This window comes from Eptesicus fuscus, chromosome 9 (genome assembly GCF_027574615.1).
Source record: "Eptesicus fuscus isolate TK198812 chromosome 9, DD_ASM_mEF_20220401, whole genome shotgun sequence".
Taxonomy (NCBI): domain Eukaryota; kingdom Metazoa; phylum Chordata; class Mammalia; order Chiroptera; family Vespertilionidae; genus Eptesicus; species Eptesicus fuscus.
The window spans coordinates 101,931,694-101,957,694 of record NC_072481.1 but is presented as its reverse complement, the minus strand read 5'-3'; the positions used below and the strand labels follow the sequence as shown (position 1 = coordinate 101,957,694).

Sequence of the window (26,001 nt, the reverse complement as noted above, 5' to 3'; positions counted from 1 at the left end):
AGCAGAACTGATCTATTGAGAGAAGAGACACATTCCTTGTTCTCTGAATCCATGTCATTTCTCCTATTATTTCCTTTGCCTGGAATACAAGGTGTACCAGTTAATAATGCAGATTTTTTTCAATAGATGGAGTCACACATATGTTGATATATATGTGATTTGATACGTATGCTATCTTGTTGTATTGACAGCAAGCTTCAAAACTTCATGTGTCAAATTTTGTGAAGGTGTTAACATCATAGATATTTTTACACTTAAAAATGTCAAATTTCATGCCAAAAATAGAGCATTTGCAGGAAGTTTTAATTCATTACTTTATTGTGAAGAAAACTGCTGCTGAAAGTTATTGTATACTTCGGGAAGCTTATGGTGAACATACTCCATTTCAAGATACTTGTGAACGCTGGTTTAAATGCTTTAAAAGTGATTATTTTGATGTGAAAGACAAAGAACGTCCAGGTCAACCGAAAAAGTTTGAAGACAAACAATTACAAGCATTATTGGATGAAGATGCGTATCAAACTCAAAAACAACTTGCAGAAAGATTACACATTGCTCAGCAAACAATTTCCGATCATTTAAAAGCAATGGGAAAGATTTTAAAGGAAGGAAAATGGGTGCCACATCAACTGAACGAAAGACAAATGGAAAACCAAAAAGTTATCAGTAAAATGTTGATTCAAGGGCACAAAAGAAAGTCTTTTTTGCATCGAATTGTGACTGGCAATGAAAAGTGGATGTATGTTGAATCCCAAATGCACAAAATCATGGGTTGATCCAGGTCAACCATCAACATCGACTGCAAGGCCAAATCGCTTTGGGAAGAAGACAATGCTCTGCGTTTGGTGGGATCAGGAAGGTGTGGTGTATTCTGAGCTTCTAAAATCAGGTGAAACGGTTAATACTAATCACTACTGACAACAAATAATCAATTTGATTATGAAATGACCAGAATGTTCCAGAAGACACGGCAAAGTAATTTTGCTTCATGATAACACAGGATTACACACTTCAAAACCAGTTAAAGACATGTGAAAAGATCCTGCCTGGGAAGTATTAACCCACCTGCTGTATTCACGAGACCTTGCTCCTTCAGATTACCACTTGTTCCGATCAATGGCACATGCACTTTCTGAGCAGCACTTCAAAACATACAAAGCAGTGGAAAATTGGGTCTCTGAATGGTTTGCCTCAAAACAAGAAAAGTTCTGTTGGGACGGTATTCACAAATTACCTGAAAGATGGGGGAAATGTATAGCTAGCGATGGACATTACTTTGAGTAAAGCACTTTTGATGTTTCTCTTGAAATTATCGTGTTTTCTTTGATTACAGAATCTGCATTATTAACCGATACACCTGGTACATAGCCTCTTATTCTGCCCATTGGAAACCTATTATCCTTCAAGGCTCAGTTAGATGCCCTCTTTCCTTTTTCTTGCTGTTGTTACCTGTGAGTATCTCTTCTCCTCTAGTCTAGATTATAGGTCTTCAAGATCAGGATTTTCATCTTTTTAGAATTATGTGAATTTTTATCATTGTACCTTGAAGTAGTAAATATTTGGTAAATGTTATTGGTGTGCAGTGAGTTTTTTAATTTATCAAAATTTCTATTTTCTTGTCTCTAGTTAAAGAAGAATGTAGGAGCCCTAAAACTGAGAGTTGGTCACAAAAAATGTCAAATAATCAGGTAAGCGGTCTTAAAACGAAATACCTAATAGCCAGCTTCTTATTGCAATTGGTGGCTTTGTGGTATATGACTGAATTTTGCAGCCAAATTTCCTGTCAAATTCATAAGTTGTATGGCAAGAGGGTGCTTAAGTATAACCTGAGAGTCGTTGGATAGTAGGTTGAACAGCTAGAGTTCAGGATTTGGAACTAGAAATACCTGAAATCTTAATAGTTGGGTGGCTAAAGCACTTCACTACCTCTCTCAGCCTCGAGGTCTTCATCTTTAAAAAGTAGATAAAAATAGATCACTTGTCTCTCTCAACACATATCATCTAAACATAACTACATACATAAATACACGTATTTATACATAAATATAAATGTGCAAAGTATGTGTACCGTACTTTCCAGCGTATAAGACGACTGGGCGTATAAGATTTTCCTGGGTTAAAAAGTCGTTTTATACGCCGGAAAATACGGTATATTGGACTATATTGATGGGATTAGATATAATGGATTAGATATATTGGACTACTGTATTTTCCGGCGTATAAGATGACTTTTTAACCCAGGAAAATCTTATATGCCCAGTCGTCTTATACGCCAGAAAATATGGTATATATACAACAAAAATATGTGGATCAACATAGTAAAGTTACTGGTTAATTCTGCCAAATTAGATTGTAGAGGGGAACTGAAGTTTATGTTTTATTTTATGTAGTCTCTGCTGTTTGATATGAAGTATGTATACATTTTATAATCAAAGTATAACAAATTTTAATCTAAAAAAGTCAGTATGTAGCCTGATGATGTGCATATATTCAGTATCCTACCTAGTAAAAGAGTAATATGCAAATTGACCGCACCTTCGCTACACCCAAGCCACGCCCACCAGCCAATCAGGGCAAGTATGCAAATTAACCCAACCAAGATGGCGGTTAATTTGCATATCAAGACAGTGTAGAAAGAAGCCAAGCCTGCAGAAGGGAGTGAAGCTGCGGAGAAGCAAGCAAGCCAGGCGGGGAAGAAGGGAGGAAAGCAGGCGGGACCGGGGGAGAAGGGACTGAAAGCAGGCGGGGCCGGGGGAGAAGGGACTGAAAGCAGGCGAGGCCGGGGGAGAAGGGACTGAAAGCAGGCGGGACCAGGGGAGAAGGGAGGAAAGCAGGCGGGGCCTGGGGAGACGGCACTGAAAGCAGGCGGGGCCTGGGGAGAAGGGAGGAAAGCAGGCGGGGCCTGGGGAGAAGGGAGGAAAGCAGGCAGGGGCCGGGGGAGAAGGGAGGAAAGCAGGCAGGGGCCTGGGGAGAAGGGAGGAAAGCAGGCAGGGCCGGGGGAGAGCGCAGCAGGAAGCCCTATTGCAGGAATCTTCCTGCAACGGGAACTCTATATTCCAATACAGAGTTTGAAAAAATTAGATTTCTTATAACTACTAAACTAGAGGCCCAGTGCACGAAATTTGTGCCCAGGTGGGGTCCCTCAGCCCAGTCAGCACCCTCTCCAATCAGGGACCCCTCAGGGGATGTCCAACTGCTGGTAGACATCCCTCTCGCAATCCGGGACCGCTGACTCCTAACTGCTCACCTGCCTGCCTGCCTGCCTGATCGCCCCTTAACTGCCCCCCTGCTGGCCTGGTCACCCTGTAACTGTCCAGAAGATGTCTGGTCACCTGGTCTAATTAGCATATTATCCTTTTATTAGTATATGTGATATCTTAGCAGAATATGTATCTTTGGCACATAATAGTTTCTTAGTAAATAGAATTCATTAATAGCTAGATACCAGTAAAATGGCTTAATTATATGACTTTTAAGGCCCTGTTCTGCAACTCGTATGCTATGATTTCCTTTATTCTAGAAAAGGGTTTATAAATGTTTCATGCCATGGATTTTTGGTGAAGCCTATGGACTCTCTTAAAATCCTATCTAATAAAAGAGTAATATGCAAATTGACCATCACTCCAAGACACAAGATGGCTGCCCCATGTGATCAAAGATGGCTGCCCCCATGTGAACACAAGATGGCCGCCACAAGATAGCCAGCTGGGGAGAGCAGTTGTGGGCAGTTAGGGGTGACCAGGCCAGCAGAGGAGGGCAGTTAGGGGGGACCAGGTCAGCAGGGGAAAGCAGTTGGGGAAGACCAGGCCTGCAAGGGAGGGCAGTTGGGGAGGACCCAGGCCTGCAGTGGAGGGCAGTAGGAGGGGGGGACCAGGTCAGCAGGGGAGGGCATTTGGGGGACACCAGTACTCCAGAGGAGGGTAGTTGGGGGGCATGCCTGAGGGGAGAATAGTTAGGGGGACCAGGCCTGCAGGGGTGGGCAGTTGTGGGGGGGACCAGGCCTGCAGGGGAGGGCAGTTGGGGGTGATCAGCCAGCAGGGAGGGCAGTTAGAGGTGACCAGGTCAGCAGAGGAGGGAAGTTGGGGGTGACCAGATCAGCAGAGGAGGGCAGTTGGGGTGACCACACTAGCAGAGGAGGGCAATTGGGGGAGACCAGGCCAGCAAGGGAGGGCAGTTGGGGGGGACCCAGCCCTAAAGGGGCCGATCAGGCCAGCAGGGGAGGGCAGTTAGGGGATACCAGGCCTGCAGGAGAGGGCAGTTTGGGGGGGACCAGGCCTGCAGGAGAGGGCAGTTGTGGGCGATCAGGCTAGCAGGGAGGGCAGTTAGGGGTGACCAGGTCAGCATGGGAGGGCAGTTGGAGGAGACCAGGCCTTCAGGGGAGGGCAGTTGTGGGAGACCAGGCCTGCAGGGGAGGATAATTGGGGGAGATCAGGACAGCAGAGGAGGGCAGTTGAGGGGGACCCAGGACTACAGGGAGGGCAGTTAGGGGTGACCAGGCCTGCAGGGGAGGGTAGTTGGGGGGGCAGGCCTGCAGGGGTGGGCAGTTAGGGGTGACCAGGCCAGCAGGGGAGGGCAGTTAGGGGTGACCAGGCCAGCAGGGGAGGGCAGTTGGAGGCAACCAGGCCTGCAGGGGAGGGCAGTTAGGGGCAATCGGGCCGGCCGGGGAGCAGTTAGGCATCGATCAGGCTGGCAGGGGAGTGGTTAGGGGGTGATCAGGCTGGCAGGCAGAAGTGGTTAGGGGCAATCAGGTAGAGGCAGATGAGCAGTTGGGAGCCAGCAGTCCTGGATTGTGAGAGGGATGTCTGACTGCCCATTTAGGCCCGATCCCACTTGCCTTTTTAGGCCCGATATCGGGCCTATACAGGCGGTCAGACATCCCTCAAGGGGTTCCAGATTGGAGAGGGTGCAGGCTGGGCTGAGGGGGACACACACACACACACACACACAAACCCGTGCACGAATTTCATGCACCGAGCCTCTAGTAATGTCTTAAAATTAAAATAGAGTACATTCAATGTAAAACAAAACCAGTTATGTTGAAATAGAATTAGAATCACTCCTATTGTGGTTTGCTGCCTATATTCATAATTGAAGGAAATTCTAAATTCCTATTTAGAAAATAGTTAATGAAGATAAAGATGTAATTCTTTCCCTCATCCAAGTTTACAGGCCCCCTTTTTTTCTTATGATGTAAAAGGGAGAATACCACATTTTAAAAAGTTTACAGTGATTTATTTAGAGGACTAGTAATAAGTAACTATAAAATTTATTTGCACAGAGAGCTCACTCATACTCTTTTGTAGACATTTGGACAGCCTGGCAAATGTAATACTAAGCTACTGAAGAGAAATGAAAGTACGGAAGTCTCAGAAAATCAAAAGGTTAGGACTGGTTTTCCAAATGCTGTTGATAAGGTAAAAGGCCATTTATTCAATTGATCTTCCCACACTCTAGCACATAGTTAGATGATTGATGAAAATTATAAATCATTTTTGTACATACAACTCGTAGCTTTTTCTTTGTCCTTATACTTGCATCTTCATGCACAAAGTATTATTCTTTTAGCCTAACACTGGATTTGAGGACTTCTTAGCATCCTTGAATATCTCCAAAGTATCGCATCATGAAGAGCCTCCCAGTGAAGAACATTTGTCACCACAGTCATTTGCTATGGTTCGTATTTTGTAGGAACTTTTGTACTATGGTAATTTCACCATCATTGACCATGAATACCCACCCCCTGCAACCAATTAAACCCTTTTCTCTCATCCAGTGTGTTGCATCTTTCTTGTCATCCCATGAGAAAAACCAGGCTGTCCTGGGCAATTAAGCCATTTTTTTGTTTTTTCTCTTTAGACCATACATAGATCCCTTGCTTTTTAAACATTGCTACTCGGCAGTTTGGTCAAAATTTATGCTGAGAAATGGTGGGTTTGTTGTTGTTGTTGTTGTTGTTTTCAACTCCAGACTATTGATTTTTCTTATTCTCTATCTCAGAGAAGTTATTGTTTTAATTTTTAACAGTGTAACTCATTAAAAGAAGGAACAGTAAGCTCTGTAATTCTGTTAACTTTTCTCCTGCTACCCTCACCATCTCCATATCACTCATATTTAAAACAGAAGGGAACACGGATGCTTAAAGAAATTCTAAAAATTGATGGCTCTGGCACTGTGGACCATAAGAACGAAATGAAACAGTTTGGTAATGAAGTCATTGTTTCCTGTAACAGAAGAGATGAATATGGACCTTCCTCACAGCCTAAACAAAATGAGAAATTAAGTAAGTACACTAAGTACAACTACTAATAACCAGTTTCATTTCAGAAATTCAGATTATTTTTTATCATGTGCTTTTTAAAGGTAAAACTACTCTTATTTTTAAAGGAATATAATTAAAAGTAACAATTAAGAGTGTAATTTTTATATCATTTATGTAATAACTATGTAGCCAATAGTAGATATATAGTTCTTAAATGTCTATTGTGTATACTGAAATTGTACTATTACAGACACTCCTTCTACAGATCTCAAGCCTAGAAAGGATTTCACAGTCTAGCCTTCCCCTCCGCCCCCAGCAATTTAAGAATGATTATGTAACTTAAATATATCACTTAACTTTTCTAAAATTCTTTTTCTTTTTACAGAATGAGAATAACATTTTAAATGACTGTTGTGATGATTATATGGCACATATAAAGCAGTTAACACTGTGTCTAGCACATTGTAGGTGCCAAAAATTAATGTTAGTATTATGTTAAAATAAGACCAACATAAAAATAAAAGAAGCTATTAAATCATTAAAAATAGTTAATAGAGGCAGACATTGGAAAGTGGTTACTTACTTGAAATCTACGAAGCATGTAGCACAACCTCTGGCAGGGAGCTGGATTTCAGTAACTATCCATCATTACTCCTGCTCCTTATTTCTTCTATACTTTAGTATTTTGTCTATGTAATTATCTGCAAATAAGTACATAGGAAGAATCACTAGGGCAAAAGTTGGTGAGATAGAAGTTTCTCAAGAGAACTAAAAAACATTTTGATATAAACATATCTGAATTTATTAAGGAACAAAATATGAAGAAAACCAGAGCCTTCCCCCATTTATACTGCAATTAATATTGGGATAAATAATTAAAATTCCAATAACTATTAGGAAATTAGTTATTTAATATAGTTACAGACATGCTCTTGAAATAGAGCAAAATTTAAAACAAAATCGGATAAAGATAGTCACACTGCCAAAAACAAGTAACTTTTTCTTTGTTTCAGTAGTGAAAAAAAACATACCTGAGAGTCAAGAGCTCAGAATCCAGCCTGTGTTGCAGAACTAACACCATCGTTGGCTTCGGACAAGCCACTTAACCTCTTTTTAGTCTAAGATAGGAAGAGGTTTAGATTCATTCTTCACTGAGATATGCTCTTGTTCTATTAGTGAGTTTATTGATCATAAAGAATGTGAACTTTTAGAATTTTAAAATTATTTTCTACATAAAAGCTCTTTAAAGACTTAATTTCAGAAAAAATAATTCTAAGAAGCATCATTTGAAGCAACAAAAATGTTCACATATTGTATCTTAGAGTGTAAGATGAATTTCTAAGAAAACTAAAGCCAAAGCCTCAAAACTTAAGAATTAATTGTAAACCAGCTCAAGAGAGCCATTTGCTTGTTTAAATTTTGCCTGTAACATAACTATATAGTCATTAATCTCTCAAGATATTCATTTTTGGCTGTCAGCTACTTATTGTATTTTAAAATCTTTATTTTAATCATATATCATTAATCAGTTACAATCACCTAAAAAATCTTTACTGAACCCTTAGTAATTTTAGGCAGTACTGAATAGTTCTTACATTTGCTTCATGGGAGATTCCTCTTTTCACCTTTTAATAATTTTTTGCTCTTATTCTGTGAAACCTTATAATAATTGCCTAATTTGAGATATCATTTAATACAGATATGTCCTATTCTCTTTTTTGGTAGCATCTTATGTGAACAAACCTCAAAGTGCTAGTGAGTACCATCATGTTCAGTCCATAAACAATGTGTGCTGGCCTGCTTCAAGCCAGATCCCTCCTGTGTCCACACCAGTAACTGAACTCTCGAAAATTTGTTCCCTTATTGGAATGCCACAACCAGATTTCTCCTTTCTTAGAACACCACAGGTATAGTATACTACTGTTCCATTTAAATATGTTCTTTAACACAGCTTAAATAAATTGACTGAAAGTCTTTGGCTAGAAAAAGACAGTTTTTTAATTAACTCACCGTAATGACTAGACAGGGTCAGACCAAATGCTTTCTCAGGCCTTATACAACCCACAGGCCTGAATCTGGTCTAAAGAATTTTGGTTCAAACTTTTTGATCTTAGAAACTCCCCACTTTTGGGGGTGGGCCTCAAAGAACTTTTATTTACTTGTGTTATATCCATATTTACTATACTAGAAATTAAAACTAAAAAGTGTTTAAATGTTTATTTAAAAATAAGTTTTCAAAAAATTTTAGTAAATGGTCTTGCTTCACATTTTTGCAAATCTTTTCCATGTCTAGCTTAATAGAAGAAGCTAGATTCTCCTATCTTCCTACTCTCAATCTCTTGTGATACATTGTTTTGGTTGAAATCTATCACGTAAACCTGGCCTCACACAGATAGTTGAAAAATGGAGCCGCTGTGGTTCAGGGGGAAGACGGGGAGCAGTGCCATGGTTCGATTCCTATGCCCAGGTTGCAGGCTCAATCCCCAGTAGTGGGTGTGCAGTAGGCAGCCAATCGATGATTCTCGTCACTGATGTTGTTGCAGAAATTACCAGGCAACTGGAAAATACACAACGGGCACTCGGAAAATTCAGGAAAATGCCTTTATTTGCAGATGCACTAGTATGGTGACTCAGGGGAGTCAGTCTCCAAAGCCTGAGCGTTGAATGTGGGGGGAGCTTTCCCTTTTATCCCCTGAGTTTCTTTGTCTCCCAAATATGGACCAGGCTTCCAGACTTTTTGCTGGCTTTGCAGCCCCCCGTGGGTTGGAATGGGGGAAGTAAGGTTATATCCAAAGGCCTGGCCTGGCTGGCGCCAACGCTGCCCACCGCCTCCGGCGGTTATGTATGGTTCATGGTTTATGGCCTCTGGACAGTGGAAGTATTCTGGGAAACAGGTTCTGCAAGGCTGAACAATCATTAACAATAACAATGGGGGTTAATTATAATAGCAAGAATGTGTGTCAGAATACTGATTACTGGCACAGATTCAGATTGCTAGCCCCCTAGTTGTCTTATGTTTCCCCTCATTCCCCCCTCTTGATCCTTAAGCTCATTTTCAGCCTTGGGGATTCAATTGAAGACTCAGTGCTAGGGAGTAGGGTGTTCAGCAGCTCGAGTCTTTTTCATTTTCATTACCTAAGAGATTGTAATGGCATCCAGAGATCTAGTCTGGAGTAACATCTGGAGCTTCAGGGCTTACTGATCCTATCTTCATTAGCTGTTCTAAGCCTGCTGGCTTTCTTAGAGGAAGGCCGAGGGAGTATGCCCAGGTTTCTTCATTTCCGGCTTCAGAGCAGGTGGAGTGGTGAGAAGCACGTCTCAGGGTCCCATCCATTTCTCCTCCAGCTGGCCCATCGTCCTTGCTCTGCTCATGTCTGTCTAACTGCCTAACATCCCCTCAAGGATCTTGGCTCGAATTCTTTCAGGGAAAGTGGGCATCGGGGCGGCGGGCTCCTCTTAACTGCTTCCATGCTGAGGAGGGGTGAAGGTTTCTTTCAGAGCCAAGAGATCTTTGCTGTCTGTCAGAGGGATGATGAGGCCTGGGCACGGAAGGAGGTGAGCTTGTGACCTGGTGGAGACAAACTGTGTTATAAAATTTAGTATTATTAGTATTATTGAGCAATTAGAACAGCAGGAATTATAAGAAATGGTCTGGTGGAAGGGGAAAGAAAACATTTCAGTTCTAATAATTTCCTATTGGAATAGAATTTTTATCCTTAAAATCACACTTATTTTTATAAAAGAACCAAATTAAGACCAGTTTATCTATTGCATTAAGTCTAGTTTCAGTTTGGCCTGGTCATTTGCATAAACACAACAAGAATGGTAACTGACCACCTTTGCCATAATTTTATGATTGAGTCTCAATGTGCCCCTCAGGGCAGAGAAGCCAAGCCATCCAGCTGCTGTCAGGCCCGCCTGCAGGGTTAGGTGAGCTCCTCACCAAGATCTGTGCCTGCAGCGGCTCCACCCTGGCTCACACCCTAGGCTTCAAGGCCCACCTCAGCAGCTCTCCTTCTCATCGCGACCGAGAGTGCGTGGGGGAGTTGGGCAGGGACACAAGGTGCCCTCGCTGCTCCCCTTCACTCTGACCAGCAGCCAGTGATGGCAGGGTAGGGGCCTGACGCTCCAGTGCCATGCATTTTCAGGGCTACCAAGAAAGATACCAGGCTTTCTCCATGGCACTTTTATTGGCTTCAAGTCTTCATAGTCCAGACATGACCCTTTTAAACATGACACTCTAGTCAAAGTTTTCGGTCAATAAAACTACCATTAGAAACCGGTCTTACTGAATTTATGCAAAGAAATGCATTGCCATGATTCATTAAGAATTGCCAAATTTCAGAGGGATCATATAGGAAGAAAAATACACTAACATGCTTTAAGATCTTCTGATTTTTCTTGCCAGTCCTTTCCATGAACTCTTCAGAAGATATCATACTTTTTCAAATATATTATAACAAAACAGTAACTGTCTCCAAATGACAAGAAGAAATTTAAAATTACATGATTATGGATTTCATTATAATGCAGATGACATGGAATGTTGTCCTTTCTGCAAAACCCAACATTTTATATTATAATCAATAACGGTTAGTTATAACTGTATTTGACAAAGGTTCCTATGTACCTTCAGTATAAAATTTCCCTTCATGAGAGAGAAAACAAACATTTGAGGCATTTCAGAGCCTATTGGGATACTCTAAAGCCAATTCTAGGTCAAGAGAAAGTTTCTTAAAAATTCAAGCCCTTGAAGGATTGTCAAACTTTATTTTACCAAAAGATCATATATCAAAGTGTATTAGACACAAACATAGGCTAGCAAACTTCAGTTCCCATGATTAAAAGATGGCTTTTTTTAAATTTTTAAATACCTGATTAATATAACATAACCATCCTATATAATAAAGAGTGAATATGCAAATTGACCATCACACCATCACAAAGCTGGCAGTGCCCAGTACCCCCAGCCCTGCTGGAGTCCCTCAGTCCTTTCAGCCCTGCTGGGGGAGGAGAGGTGGTGGCAGGCACATGGAGCGGCCAGATCCACCCCCAGCCCCTCAGGGCCACCAGAGGCTCAGGTAACCAGGGCCGGCCGAGGCTTGCGCTGCCGGCAGTGCCAGCAGCAGAGGTGTGATGGAGGCGTCACCTTCCCCTGATCACCAGGTCACCTCCCGCCCCTGAGGGCTCCCGGACTGTGAGAGGGGGCAGGCCGGGCTGAGGGACCACCCCTCCAATGCATGAATTTTCATGCACCAGGCCTCGAACTAACCAAAATAAGGCTAATTTATAACTTCATTTATCCTTGGATGTGGACAGCAAATGACACTAATTGAATTTCTGCTATCAGTCTCCCTGAGTACATTGACATAAGCGATTTACCCTCTGTTTAGGGAGGCAACATGCAAATCATTTACTCTTAAGTGTCCTTGGTTTAGGGAAGATAGAATTTACTAGCTGGCTTCAAACTGCTTGGCATCTGGATTTTCTAGATGGTTGCAAATTGCTGTTTTACTATTTCAGTTTTCCTGTTCTGCTTGTCCTGGCTTACTAGCCTGTGTCATTTGTTTATTTTCAGTGTAGAATCTGAAACTATATCAATGAACTTTTTGTCTTCTGTGTACTTGTGGGAAAATGAGAGTCCAAAGGCAAATAGCATCTTAATACTATTATGAAAATAGTTTTGACTTCAGCAACCCCCTGGAAGTTGTCTCAGAGACCCTCAGGGTCCCCAGACTGCATCTTGAGGACCACTAGCTACAACAAAGGTTGTTTTATCCTTTTTACATCTGAGTTCCTGATACGTTCTTGCCAAAACAGAAAGCAGAATTAAATTCTACCTTTTGAAAAAGTACAATGTAAAAGAAAGAATCCCTTTTGTAAAATAAAAAAGTATAATGTAAAGAGTTATAATTTAAATGTGAATATAAAACCAGTCAGTACCTCTGAGTTTTTTAGATTTGGGTAATTAATTCATATTATCAAAATATCTGTTGTTTGAAGGATAGTGTAATGCTGGGGCCAGCAATTTTTTTTCTGTGAAGGTCCAGGTAGTAAATACTTCAGGCTTTGCAGGCCATGTGCTCTCTATCACAACTACTCAGCTGTGCAGCTATAGTATAAAACAGCCATAGAAGATACATAAAAGAATGGACTCACCTGTGTTCCAGTGAAACCTTACAGAAACAAGTACAAGTCCTAGTTTCCCAGCCCTTGGTATAAAGAAAACAGTTTTGCTGGCTTTCATTTGCATTAGGATTCTTGACCCTTCAGCTAGCTTAGAAGGCTTTTTTTAAAAAAAACATTGAAAGGTAAGGTAATAATTCTAAAGTTTTTGCATGCTAATGCAAAATTTATTTTTTTAAATATATTTTTCTTGATTTCCAAGAGGAAGGGAAAGAGAGAGAGAAATAGAAACATCAGTGATGAGAGAGAATCATTAATCAGCTTCCTCCTGCACACTCCACACTGGGGATCAATCCTGCAACCTGGGCATGTGCCCTGACTGGGAATCAACCGTAACCTTCTGTTTCATAGGTCAACATTCAATCACTGAGCCACGCTGGCTGGGCCTAATGCAAAATTTAAATAATCCTCTTTTGAATTTTTTTTAACAGAATGTTAAAATTATTCTACTTGTTTAAACTAAGCTTTGGGGGAAGAAGGTGGTTTCCTAGCCAGATGACTTCATAGACATTTCACATTCTCTTTTTCAGACAATGATAGTTTGCCGGGTGAAATTGCCCAATGGCTTGCTGGTGCATGGGCCAGAGTGCCGTTCTGAAGAAGAAGCCAAGATCAAAGCTGCACTTTTTGCTTTACAACAGTTGGTGAGAACTATTCATGACTTCTCTACCAAGTTTGAATTAATTACTAGAGCTGTTATTGTTGCACTGTCTTACAACTTTTAAATACCTCCACAGGGCTCCTTAGGAGTGAATTTCCCTTTGCCTCCACCGATATTTGCAAATTATCCTCCTGCTGTACCACCTGGGAACATTCCTCCAGTTTTTCCCCAACCTACTGGTAAGATAATATTTGGAGTTGCTATATTTAGAAAGTGCTTTCAAGATGCTTCATTTTAAAAAACAAAAAATTCATATAAGTGTCTAGGGAATAGAAGAAGGAATTGTGAGCAGTTAGCCTGAAAACAGAGCCTACAGATTCATCTAGAAATGTCATTTCCCTCCTACATCCTCTAGTGTGGCTAGAGTAGGAGAGCATTTTGTTTTGGGCAACCCCATATTCCCCAGAAGCTGCCAACATGAATTTTGGTTTAAGGTAGATATTAAAAACCTTTGGGAGAAAATAGAGATGAAGGGAATACGAACAGGTCAGGCTTTGAAGCTGTGGATGTGAAAGACATTGTCCTTCCTGATGAGGGAAATGGAGAGTAGAGGGGTTTTTAAGCTCACTGTGTGTTTCTTAATATTCTCTCATAATTCTCTTTCTCCTTCAAATGTGATGCCTGCGTTATCGAGCAGGTAGCTCCCTGCAGCCGGTGGTGACTTCCTGGTGTGCTAGGGCCTGGGAAGGGTCTCTGGGGACTCGGGCTCTTTTGTCCAGGCTCTTTCGTTACTTTGAAAAAATGATGGAACTTCTTTGGGACTCCATTTTCTTAATTATGCTAGGTGCGCCTAGGATCTCTTTGAGACTAACATTTTACAATTTCATGATTCCAAATCTTAAGTTCATTAAACATTTCTTTTATCACCCTTTTCTCCCTACTGACAGTTGGCTTCTTCATATCCTAATCATTATCATTTTACAACCAATAACTTATTTACTTCACATTTAGAAAATTACTTTTCTGAGTCTACTAAATGCTAGGTATTATTCCAGGAGTTCTACATATCTAATCCTCACTAAAAACATTAGAAATGTGAATAATGCTGATTAAACAAGTTATCTTTTTTTTTGCCTAAACTCCATTAAACTAAAAAATAAGTTATTTTAAAAATGTAAACCTAGGACAGTGGTCAGCAAACTCATTAGTCAGCAGAGCCAAACATCAACAGTACAATGATTGAAATTTCTTTTGAGAGCCAAATTTGTAAAACTTAAACTATAGTACATTGTTATTAACTTAATTAGGGTACTCCTAAAGTGGCCTTTGCTAAAAATTCAAGGGGCCAAAGAGCCGCATGTGGCTCTCGAGCCACAGTTTGCCGACCACTGACCTAGGACAAAGAGATGAGAGAGAAAATATCAGTAAATTAGAGATTTGAAAAGAGTTTGTAATGAGAAAAGCATGTAAAGGAGTAGTAACCAGCATAGTGTAGTATATAGTAGAGTTAGGCTATAAACTAAAGTGTCTGTAGAAGAGGATACAAATGAGCTGGGTTGCTGGGTCATCTTGTGCTTTCCTATGAATAAACTGGGAGATCCTGAACATTTTTTAGGAAAAGAGAATCTCTAAAATTAAAAGAGAATCCAAAACAAAGAGGAAGGAAAGTGACCTAGAAAGAGAGATAATGTAGGAAATAACAATATTGCAACCAAAAAAATAAGAAAGTATGAAAAAAATAATAATTGGAGATCAAGAATCAAATATTGAGTTGATTTTTTCAGTAGATAAAGCCCAAGCAAAGCCATGGCAATCTCAGGAAGAAGAAGAACAGGACAAAATGTGGAAAATAAGAAAGAAGGGACAGTGCATGGATTCAACACCCATGTAATTAGAGTTCCAGAAAAAGAAACAAGAGATGGAAAGGAGGAAAGTACCAAAGGAATGGATAAGAAAGCTTTCTGGACTGAAGGACATGCATCTCTAACTAAAGAGCCACCTCACACTTAGCACAGTGAATGAGAAGAGAGACAAGTAACAAATAGTCTGGAGAGGTCGGAGAGGAGGGGAAATACATTTAAAGGATCAAGAATCAGGCCATGGCCTTGGCTGGTGTGGCTCAATGGAAGAGCATTGGCCCGCTCACCGAAGAGTCACAGGTTCAATTCCCGGTCAAGGGCACATAGCTGGGTTGCAAGTTCTCCCCTGCTCCAGTTGGGGCACATGCAGGAGGCAACCAAGCAATGTATCTCACATTAATTTCTCTCTCCCCCTCTCCCTCTGTCTCCTCCCTCACTTTCACTGTCTCTAAAAATCAATAGAAAAAATATCCTTAGGTGAGGATTAGCAACAACAACAACAATCAGGCCCTAGCCAGTCTTGCTCAGTGGTTAGAGTGTCAGCCAGTGCACTTCATGGTCATGGATTCAATTCCTGTTCAAGGGCATGTACCTGGGTTGCAGGTTTGAATCTCAAGTGTGCATTCAGGAGGCAACCAATCAATGCATCTCTCTCATATCAATGTTTCTCCCTTTCTCCTTTCCTCCTTTCCTTCCTCCCTCTCTCCCTCTTTCTAAAAAATCAATGGAAAAAATACCCTTGGGTAAGGATTAATAAAAAAATTTTTACAAATAGAAAGATCAAGAATCAGAATGGTATTTTACTGTTTAGCAGGAGGTCAAAGCTAGAAAGCAGTTGAGCATTGAATCCTGAGGCAGAATTAGTTTCATCTGATTTTTCTGTATAGCCAAACTGAATCATCTTAATATTACAACTGCTGCCGAAACCGGTTTGGCTCAGTGAATAGAGCGTCGGCCTGCGGACTCAAGGGTCCCAGGTTCGATTCCGGTCAAGGGCATGTACCTTGGTTGCGGGCACATCCCCAGTAGGGGGTGTGCAAGAGGCAGCTGATCGATGTTTCTCTCTCATCGATGTTTCTAACTCTCTATCCCTCTCTCTTCCTCTCTGTAAAAAATCAATAAAATATATTTTTAAAAAAATATTACAACTGCTACCAAAGTTGCTTATAGGTATTATCAGGACCTAATTTTCTCTACCTTTAGTTTTCTTCATCAGAATTTGTGCATGTATAATTCATAACACTGTATTATGATTCCCCTAATACAAAAATTTCTTAAGGGGCTTAATTTTAATTAAGTTATACTATGTTACAGTTCTAACTGCCTTTATCTCTCTGAAAAGGAAGTTTGAACACAATATATATCTTCTTCAATGGCAGTGTGCTGTGTAATACAGGGGTGCCCACATGCTGCACTGATACTGCCTACATAAGAATCACCTGTGGAGCTTTTTAACAGTACAGATTCCTGGGCCTCTCTGACTCTGGTTTATTAAATCTGAGACTTTGCCCAGGAATCTGTACTTCACAAGCTCCCGAGGTGATTCAGTATACAACCTTAAATCAGGTTTGGAAACTCCTGGTTCAATGTGCTTTTAATAAGAAACAAGATACAATTTTTTTTAAAAGAGAGAAGGGAAAGAAGAGGGAGGGAGGGAGAGAGAGAGGGAGAGAAAGAAACATAGATGTGAGAGTGGAACATCAGTTGGCTGCCTCCTGCATGCCCACTACTGGGGATTGAGCAGGCAGCCTGGGCATGGGCCCTGACCTGGAATCCCACCAGGAACCCAGGAACCTTTCAGTGCATAGGACGATGCTCAACCAACTGAGCCACACCAGCCAGGGAAGATGTAAATTTCTTTAAATTCTTGAGTTAAAAATATTAGAATAGGGAAAAGGAAGATTGTACATGTCATGAAAGTGATCACATTTGAACACTTGGGCTTTTGGGGGCGGTTTTGTAGGCTGGGAACACTATGGAAGCAACTTAGCATTGGGGGCAGGTGAGATCCTTAAGATTTCTCTCTTTGGTTGCCCAGCTGGTGTGGCTCAATGGTTGAGCATCGATCCAGGAACCGGGAGGTCACTGGTTCGATTCTGGGTCAGGGCACATGCCTGGATTGCAGGCTCGATCCCCAGTAGGGGGCGTGCAGGAGGCAACTGATCAATGATTCTCTCTCATCATTAATGTTTCACTCTTTCTCTTTCCCTTACTCTCTGAAATCAATAAATAAATATATATTTTAAAAAAAAAAAAGATTTCTCTTTTTGTGTCCTGGCTTTTGTCCCCCAAGAGACAGTTTCAATAACCCTTTATTATTTTTAAAATATTGCTACAAATATTCTTAAAGCTCAAGGCCAGACAGCATAATGATAAGCTGACTTATGTAAATTTTTCATAGTCCTAAGAGGGACTTCTGATGTTGAATGTTGTAAGCAAGATTAATCTTAAGTGTATGCCTCTTTGTCCAAGTAAAAAAAGCTAAGAAGCATAGCACAAGGAAGTCTTACATTTCAGGGCTTTGATGAGTCCATTTTACTAAAATAGAAATTTTCTGTGATTTTTAACAGCTAATATAATGCCTTCATCATCTCATCTCTTTGGCTCAGTGCCATGGGGAGCACCAGTGCCAGTTTCTGGAAAGCCCTTTCATCATACTTCATATTCTGGGGCCATGCCTATGGCTGGGGGAATGGCAGGTGGTGTGCACAATCAATTCATACCTCTACAGGTGAGACCTGGAAATAGAATTATTGTGTTTTAAGAGAATTTCTTAATGCTCAAAGATGACTGATAATAGAATAATGTGTTTATTCAATAACTAGAGGCCCGGTGTATGAAATTCGTGCACAGGGGTAGAAGGAGTGTCCCTCAGCCCAGCCTGCACCCTCTCCAATCTGGGACCCCTCGAGGGATGTCCAACTGCCCATTTAAGCCCGATCCCAACTGGTAGGATCGGGCCTAAACGGGCAGTCGGACATCTCTCTCACAATCCAGGACTGCTGGCTCCCAACTGCTCGCCTGCCTGCCTTCCTGATTGCCCCTAACTGCTTCTGCCTGCCAGCCTGATCACCCCCTATCCACTCCCCTACCAGCCTGATTGATGCCTAACTGCTCCCCTGCCAGCCAGATTTCCCCTAACTGCCCTCCCCTGCAGGCCTGCTCACCCCTAACAGCCCTCCCCTGCAAGCCTGGTCACCCCTAACTGCCCTCCTCTGCAGGCCTACATTGTTAATCGATGATGCCTTTATTTCTTAAAGGTCACTAAAAAAAGGGTTGCAAACAAAAAGAACTTTGAGAATAAGGAGGCCCAGAGTTCTCAAGCCACCCCACTTCAGACTAGCCAGCCAGGGTCTTCTGATGTCACCAAAGTGATTCCACAGGAGAGTTCATCAGCTCCCTTCAAGTCCTCTCAGATTACTCAGCCTGCATCTTCCTTTCAAGTTGAAGCTGCCTCTCAAGGCCATAGTATGTCTCACCATAAGTCAGCACCCAGCTCTTCTTCAAGAAGAAAATCAAGAAAACTGGCTGTCAATTTTGGCATTTCTAAACCTTCTGAATAAACGTGGTACTTGGAGTTAAATTAATTTATTTCCACCCATCTTTTTATAAATCTATATCGGTGTCTCATAAAAAATTAGAATGTGCAATTTTAAGATAATATGTTTCAATTGAAAAATTTTAACTTTGTAAGTTGTGGGGCACTTTTCATGCTGTTTAAAAGACTACATATCAAATTGTGCATCTAAATATGTGCAGTTTGCTTTATGTTAATTATACCTCATTAAAGCTATTTTTTAAAAAGACAAAATTAAAACTGGTGTGAAAATAATACTAGCAGACTAAGCATTAAAATGGACGACTCTGAATACTGGCCTTGTCCTGAACTATGAATTAGCATCATATTGCAATAATAATAAGCATTTTTTACACCATCATTGAGGGATAATTAAATGGAGCATGAAAATTTGGCCCCAAGTATAATTTACTGAATATGAATTTCATTTTTCTTTTTAATGATGTAACAGAATTGTCAGGAGACTGTCTCTTGTGTACATGTATTTTAACATATCTTCTGTTGTCTTTGTGAGTCTGTGAGACCTGCTCTGAACTGATCACACTGCATGGTGCTGCCAGTTTTGCTTTATTCCAGATTTTGTACCAAAGCAACTTTAGAATACTGGTCAGAATATTTCACTTAACTACTTATAATTATAAATAGCAATCTAGATTTAAGCAACTAATTACAGTGTTTGTAGATATTCAGTAATCAGCATTTATAATTTTGAATAAAATTAAGTTTCAAAATTTACAGGGTACAATGATTATAAATTAATCTTCCAGTAGAATAAAGTAGAAGCTATAAATCATGTTAACTAAAGATATTGCATTATTATTTTGTAGAGCTCACTTGCACAGCTGTAAGAGCTCTATGTTGGTCCCCGTTTAGTGCTTCCTAGCTGAGGGAATTCTAGTTCTAATATCCAAGCACATGTATTACAAGCACAATGCCATTGTGGTGTGCATTATTTCCATTGTCTCCCTGCTCCCAGCTCTGTGCTGCACTGGCCAGCACCAGCACTTGGTCTGTGCATGTCTTGTGGGGGGTATTGTTCAAGCTGTGGCTCTAGGATTCTTTTAAAGTTTTTGCAAATTTATCAGTGGTTCAGGGCCTGAATTTTTATATATATTTTTATCCTTTAGTTTTTGTGATGTGCTTATATTTTTAAGAAAGTAAGTTATCATTTTTTTTTAAAGTTAGAACTACAATTTTTATATGGAGCTGCTTCTTATATCTAACTTCATAGAGTACATTGTACACTCTGCCACGAGTCTTAGAGTGGTCTCTCTGTTTAAAGTGCTGGCCTTGAACCAAGTGGGTTCCTTTAACTGCTGGTTTCAGAGTTTCTCTAACTGTGAATAGGCTATTTGTATATTAATAGTGCCTTTAGTATAAGAGGTAAATGGTCATTACCTATCATTTGTTATGGTCATGTGAGTCTGTGATCTTAATTTCTTTCCTAGATTTACACTTCAGCAGTGTCCAGCAATTCCTTATTGGGAGTGTTTCTTCTATCTCTAGTGGGATCTTGAGTAATTATGTTCAAGTAATTCTCAGCGTTTGTCCTTATTGCCTCACAAGCTATTTGTTTTAAAAGGAAATATCTGTTATGGGAATACAATACAAAACTGTGACAGTAATGTTCAGTTTAAAGTGTATAATGTTTTTCACCTTCTCTAACTATAAAAACTCCAGCATTCAATAATTGCCTCCCACATCACTTCTGTGTGACCACTCTATAAACAGTGCACAGCTCACAGATTTTTTTTAGGTCACAGAGCAAGGAATGCACACCAACTGAAAACTCCAAGAAAAATTTCAGTAAGCATGATGCCATTGAACCCGTGAGGATATTCCCGTATCTGAGCAAAAAGCAAGTTGACGGTTCTATATGGATAGGCAGTAAACATGTTTCTCTTCGTTCCTTCTTCTCTTTTTTTAAAGCATGTTATCCTAAAGGTCAAGATTAAAGAGATTAAAAATGGAAGGGAGCTCTGTAATGACTAGGTAGTGGTCAGGCATCGGTCTGTATTCTTCTCCCCGTGTAGACTTACTCTAAATGTGGGCCCGACGTCCATAGGAGATGTGCCCTCCCTGTGGGGATAGGCTGTTTTATCTCATGATAATCTTGAGGAGAGTGGACCCATTGATAGTTTGGGAAACTTACAGTTTTTCCTTTTTGGGTGGGGCTGACTCAACCACCCCGAAGTTTAGTTATCTGTCTGTTCCACGGTTGGATCTGCTGCGGACTTGCTGCAAGAACAGGGGCGATGAAGGTGCTGAAGATCAGGGTCCCCAGATGGCCCCATGTTGCCACATAACTGGAGCAGTTAATTCTAAGTATTCTTGTTCAGTAATGTTTCTTTTCCTTTCTTTTTGAGTGAAGTAAGTGAATTTAGAAGCTTGATCCTCCCAGTTTTGTTGTTTCTGTTCACAATTTCTGACATTACCTGAGCTTTATAATTTGGCAGAAAGATTGTACTAATTGATTTAAACATTCTGTAGACAAAAGTCTTAAACATCTGATGATAAAAAGATAAAGAGATCCTTTTTTTCCCCCTATTGAGGGGAGGGATGAAGAACTCGAGGCAGGTTTTTGTTGTTTACTTCTTTTTCTCTAATCAGGTATTTACTTTAAATTTAGACTGATACTTCCAAACGTATCTTAATTTTAAAAAGAGCGGGGAGAGAGAAGGTGGTTGGAATAAGGAAACCAGTTAAATAAGACATATCCAATCTCTGCTTTTTCAGACTATTTTATATCTTCTAGCTCAAGGAAGCAGATACACTTTAGGGTCTATTTCATTTACTTTTTAAGCATCTGTTTTATTTCTGTGAGTAAATCATACATTTGCATAGTGGTTGTCTTATTTTTACCTTAAGATAGAACTGGAGCTCCATTGTAGTTCTACCTGCTTCATCTCATTGGTCAACAGTTTTTAAACAGCTGTGTGCAGTAGCCCAGCTTTGGAGCGTGGCGTTGGCCTGTAAACATGATGTCCCCGTGTTCCCGCAGTCGGGGTGCTGCCTGGGCCACCAGCTAAGTTCCTGTAGGTGTTTCAGTCACTTGAAGCCGAATCCCTTTCCCATTTCTAATGAAATAATATGAGAGAATTTGGTCCACAGTTTGCTTTAAGTTCTTTTATTTCTTTCTTCCCCTTGTTTGTCTTGAGGGTTTTTTGTTTTGGTTTGGTTTGGGTTTTTGCCTCTCATCCCTTACATTTTCTTTTGCCTGCACCCAGTTGCTTCGTAGAGTGTTTTCATATATTTTGATATATGAGTAAGAGTGTGCTGTCATCAAAGTGTTCCACAGTTTGTTCATTTAAACAATATGATTAAGTATAATTCATGTATATTTTAATTCCTTTCTTTTCTCACATAACTATTTTATAAGTAACTAGAATTTTTCATCAGATCTTATACAGAGCAGTATTTTATTAAAAACTCAAAAGGGAAGAGACTTTTGTGCTCATTTTGTAGTTTTTTTAATATCTTTACATTATCTGCAATTAAAGTGTTTTAAACTTGCATTAGAATGGACTTCAAATGTATTTTTGTGTTGTTCATTTGTAAATTTATAGCATGAAGTTAGCCTCAAAACATTGTGCAAAAGGATTTTTAAATGTAAGAATCACTGAAAGAGTTTAAACATTGTACATGTTAAATGCTATATGGATTTTAATTAAACACTTGAGAATGATTTTATAAGTTGTTTGTTCTTGTATGTTTGCATTAATATCAGAAGTGGAAATATTGCACTTGTCACTTAAATTCCATATCCTTTTACGCCTGTATTTTGGATCTATGCCATTTAGTGTACACTAGCCAGCATGGTTGGTAGGAAAAGTCTAAATTGTAGATTCAGGTGGCCACTCTTCTGATCTTAGCTCTACTGCTTACTAGTTGTAAATGGGTCATTATCTATTAACATTGGCAAGTTAGGCAAGGTTTATGTACAGTTTCTTTATCTCCTAAGTAAGAAAACAACACCCTTGTATGGTTAATATGGAGAAGGCACTAGGAGGCTTATTACAAATGTTAGTGAATGAGGCTTTGTCACATGATCTGTTCTCTGAGTCCCAAACACAAATCCTCTGGACAGCGGTGGGTACCACTTTGTCTTCCCCACCGAGTTCCTCTGGAGTGTCAAGCTCATACGGAGCCCCTGCTTCCCCAAGCATTAGGAGCCTCTTCCCTTTCTGCTATTGTTTTTCCTGACATGATCCCCTCTATCTTTTCTACATGCAGGGGAAGGTTCTTACCAAGCCACATAGAAGGAGGCTTTAATTCCTACTCATAAGACCAGGGAATCTACTGGTAAAAGACTAACATCCTACCTTATAATAGAGAAACATGCAAATTGACCGCACCTCCGCTACGCCCACGATTGGGCCGGCGGGAGGCTGGGGGCGGGACTCCGGGTGGCCTATTCGGCCGTTGAGAAGATCAAGATGGCGGCGCCCAGTCCTCTTAGTTCCGGGGTCGCTGGGAAGATCGCCACCCCGGGGAGGCGAGACCTGGCTGCCCAGCCGCTCCAGGGGGTCCCTGGGGAGATCGGCAACCTGGGGGGGCGTGGCCGCCCTGCCCAGCCTCTCCCGGGGGTCCCTGGGGAGATCGGCAACCTGGGGGGGTGTGGCCGCCCTGCCCAGCCTCTCCCAGGGGTTCCTGGGGAAATCAGCAAAATGGGGGGTATGGCCGGGCCGCCCAGCCGCTCCCCGGGGTCCCTGGGGAGATCGGCAACCTGGGGGGACGTGGCCGCCCTGCCCAGCCTCTCACGGGAGTCCCTGGGGAAATCGGCAACCCGGGGGGTGGGGGGAGGCATGGCTTCCCCGCCCAGCGGCTCCCGGGGGTCCTTGGGGACATCAGCAACACAGGAGGCGTGGCCCATCCAGCCGCTCCCGGGTGTCCCTGGGGAGATCAGCAACCCGAGGAGGTGAGGCGGGACTTGCCCTCCCGGGGTCCCTGGGAACATTGCAGGCATGTGGTTGCTGAGACCCAGACCAGGCCTCCGGCCACAGATTCATAGCTTTGGGGAGACCTAGGGCAGGGATCTGCCTCATCTGCAGAGAGACAGAGGTTCTGCAGTGCCCCCAAGATGTGGGTGGGCCCAGCCAGGGGTCAAGGGGCATGGAAGGACTCCTGGCAGAGGGGCAAGGACCCTCACCCCTGAGGTGGGGGTTGAGGGGTGGTGCCACCTCAGTGGAGGGGTGCTGCACTGCAGGGTACTGGACTGACTGAAGTGATTCAGAGAAGCTCCCAGTGCTAATGGGCCTCGCTCAGGCGGCCTTCACACTTCAGAGGCAGTGACTCCTGCTCCTGCCTTGACCCAAAAGCAAGCTCGCTACACCCTGCCCCATAGCAGAGCATGCCTAGGCAGTGAGTGGGAAGCCTTCCACCTGCTTCGGAGAAGGGGGGGCAGTAAAGAATGGGGGGAGAGGAAAGAATGTGGAGCATCCGCAATGAAGAGGTGCTTGAGAAAGAGGCTGGGAAGCCTGACTGGAAGGTTTGTTCTGTTTGCTGGGCGGCTGCCCCTTAGGAAGCGCAAAGAGCATGGCTCTGAGGGCTTCCTGTGTGCTCTGAGGGCTTCCTGAGTCAAGTTCCACAGCCAACTGGAATTGGCCTCAGTTTCCTGGTCTGTAAAATGGATGAAGCGTGTCCCAGGGCCTTCACTGAGCTTTGATGGCCAATTGAGATATTATATAAAGAAAATGAGGGAAGAAGTGAGAAAGAAAAGGAAGGACAAGAAACACAAAAGAAAGACTGAAAGGAACCTGTAAACCCATTGTCACTTAAATAGGGAATATAGTCAGTAGTGTTGTAATGATGGTATGATGCCAGGTGGGTACTAGAAATATCGGGGAACACTTTGTAAAGTATATGATTGTCTAACCACTATTCTGTAACTAATATAAAACCTGAAACCAATACAAAATAATGTTGAATGTAAAGAAATGAAAATTGGAGTGAAATTTTTATAAATTTCAAAGTTTAAATAAAAGCTGTAAAGGAAGGAAGGGGAGAATAAAAAGTGTTTTTCATTTTGCCACTTCATTAAAAAGACAGTTGTCTTTATATGGTGCTTTTATACTTTTCTAAGTCATTATCTCATTTTAATTTCCAGGCAACTTAAAGACAAGATAAGTATTCCCTCCACTATTCAAAGAAAGGAAATCTTGGTGTCTGGTCCTAATGATTCAATCGTCAAGCCCTTATTGTAAAGCAGGGTTAGTAAAATTTTCTGTGCAGGGTCATATCTATACTAATAAAAGCCTTGGGGGTGATCAGGCCAGCAGGGGAGGGTATTTGGGGGCAATCAGGCCCGCAGAGGAGCAGTTAGGAGGCAATCAGGCCAGCAAGGAAGCAGTTAGGGGGCAATCAGGCAGGTAGGTGAGCGGTTAGGAGCCAGCGGTCCCGGATTGTGAGAGGGATGTCCAACTGCCGGTTTAGGCCCAATTCCAATGGGTCCTGGATTAGATAGGGTGCAGGCCAGGCTGAGGACCCCCCTTCCCCCCCCCCCCCCCCCCGCACGAATTTCATGCACTGGGCCTCTCTAGTCTTGCTAATAATGGCTGTGTCTCACACTAGAACTCTTATGCATAATTTTACCAAAATCTCCATGGTAGGGGTGGGTGTGAAGGGGTTAAGGAGGGAAGAAAGTCTCTTCCTGCTATATCTGCTTCCAGCTCTGCCTTATAAATCTGAGGCTGTTTGTAAGATTGTACTTTACTCAGGAACCCCAAGGAGTCACATTCTGATTTGTTTGGCCACCTTGATCCAGAGAGGCATGAGCCTGGGACCACCATTGGAGTCTCAGCTAGCTGCTTTTCCACTACATTTCCCAGACTGCCAGCTCCCCACACTGAGAGCCTTGGTAACCAAATCTCTCCACCCTAATCTAGAGCATCTTTGGGCTTCCTTAATCTTGGTGAAGCAAAACTAAAACCAAAACCCATTCAACCCATCTTAAGAAAGGGAAAGTTGTAAGAATATGGGACAATATCAAAATCCAATCCGGGAAGTACAACGAAGCTTCTGAGAAACAGAACTTAGGGTGTTACCTTTCAATTCACTCTGTCTTCCCTCCATGGGGTCTTGGCCCACTCATCTGTAGTGTGGACGGGTAGGCAGGTAACCTTCTGGGCTGCTCCTCCTGGGATGTGGGTTGATAAGGAAATGCCAACCTCTCAAAGGCAAACGAAAACAACAACCACATCCTGGACCCACAGTCCATGTAAGTTTTTAGGGGTTTTTGTTTGTTTTGTTTTTGTTTTTAAATATATTTTTATTATTGATTTTCAAAACTGGAATGGGTGAGCCGAGGTTTTTTCCCCGGGGTCGCGTCTCATGATGCCGAAGAATGAGCTCCGCAGACCAGAAGATTTAAACAAAAGTGTGGAAAATTTATTACAAGCAGATTCAGACTCCCCTCACAGGGAGGGGGCCCAATAACGGGTTTCCCGGTAAAGCCTTGTAGTCCAGGGGTATATATTTGCTACAAGCCTGCTTCTATATCTATCTGTGTTGTCACCTGATT

General features: G+C 41.8%; 1 protein-coding gene across 1 annotated transcript in view; it reads left to right on the top strand.

Annotated features, from left to right (window-relative positions):
• Positions 1-22,169, top strand: part of XRN1 (5'-3' exoribonuclease 1) — a 228,198-nt gene extending 206,029 nt beyond the window's left edge. Inside the window, exons 34-41 of the mRNA XM_008158575.2 lie at positions 1,627-1,688; positions 5,566-5,673; positions 6,121-6,280; positions 7,985-8,166; positions 12,976-13,089; positions 13,183-13,285; positions 17,476-17,636; positions 18,166-22,169. Of these exons, the coding sequence (XP_008156797.2) occupies positions 1,627-1,688; positions 5,566-5,673; positions 6,121-6,280; positions 7,985-8,166; positions 12,976-13,089; positions 13,183-13,285; positions 17,476-17,636; positions 18,166-18,468 (1,193 nt within the window). The 3' untranslated portion in view covers positions 18,469-22,169. The remainder of the gene's footprint in view (positions 1-1,626; positions 1,689-5,565; positions 5,674-6,120; positions 6,281-7,984; positions 8,167-12,975; positions 13,090-13,182; positions 13,286-17,475; positions 17,637-18,165) is intronic.
• Positions 22,170-26,001: the final 3,832 nt, after the last annotated feature.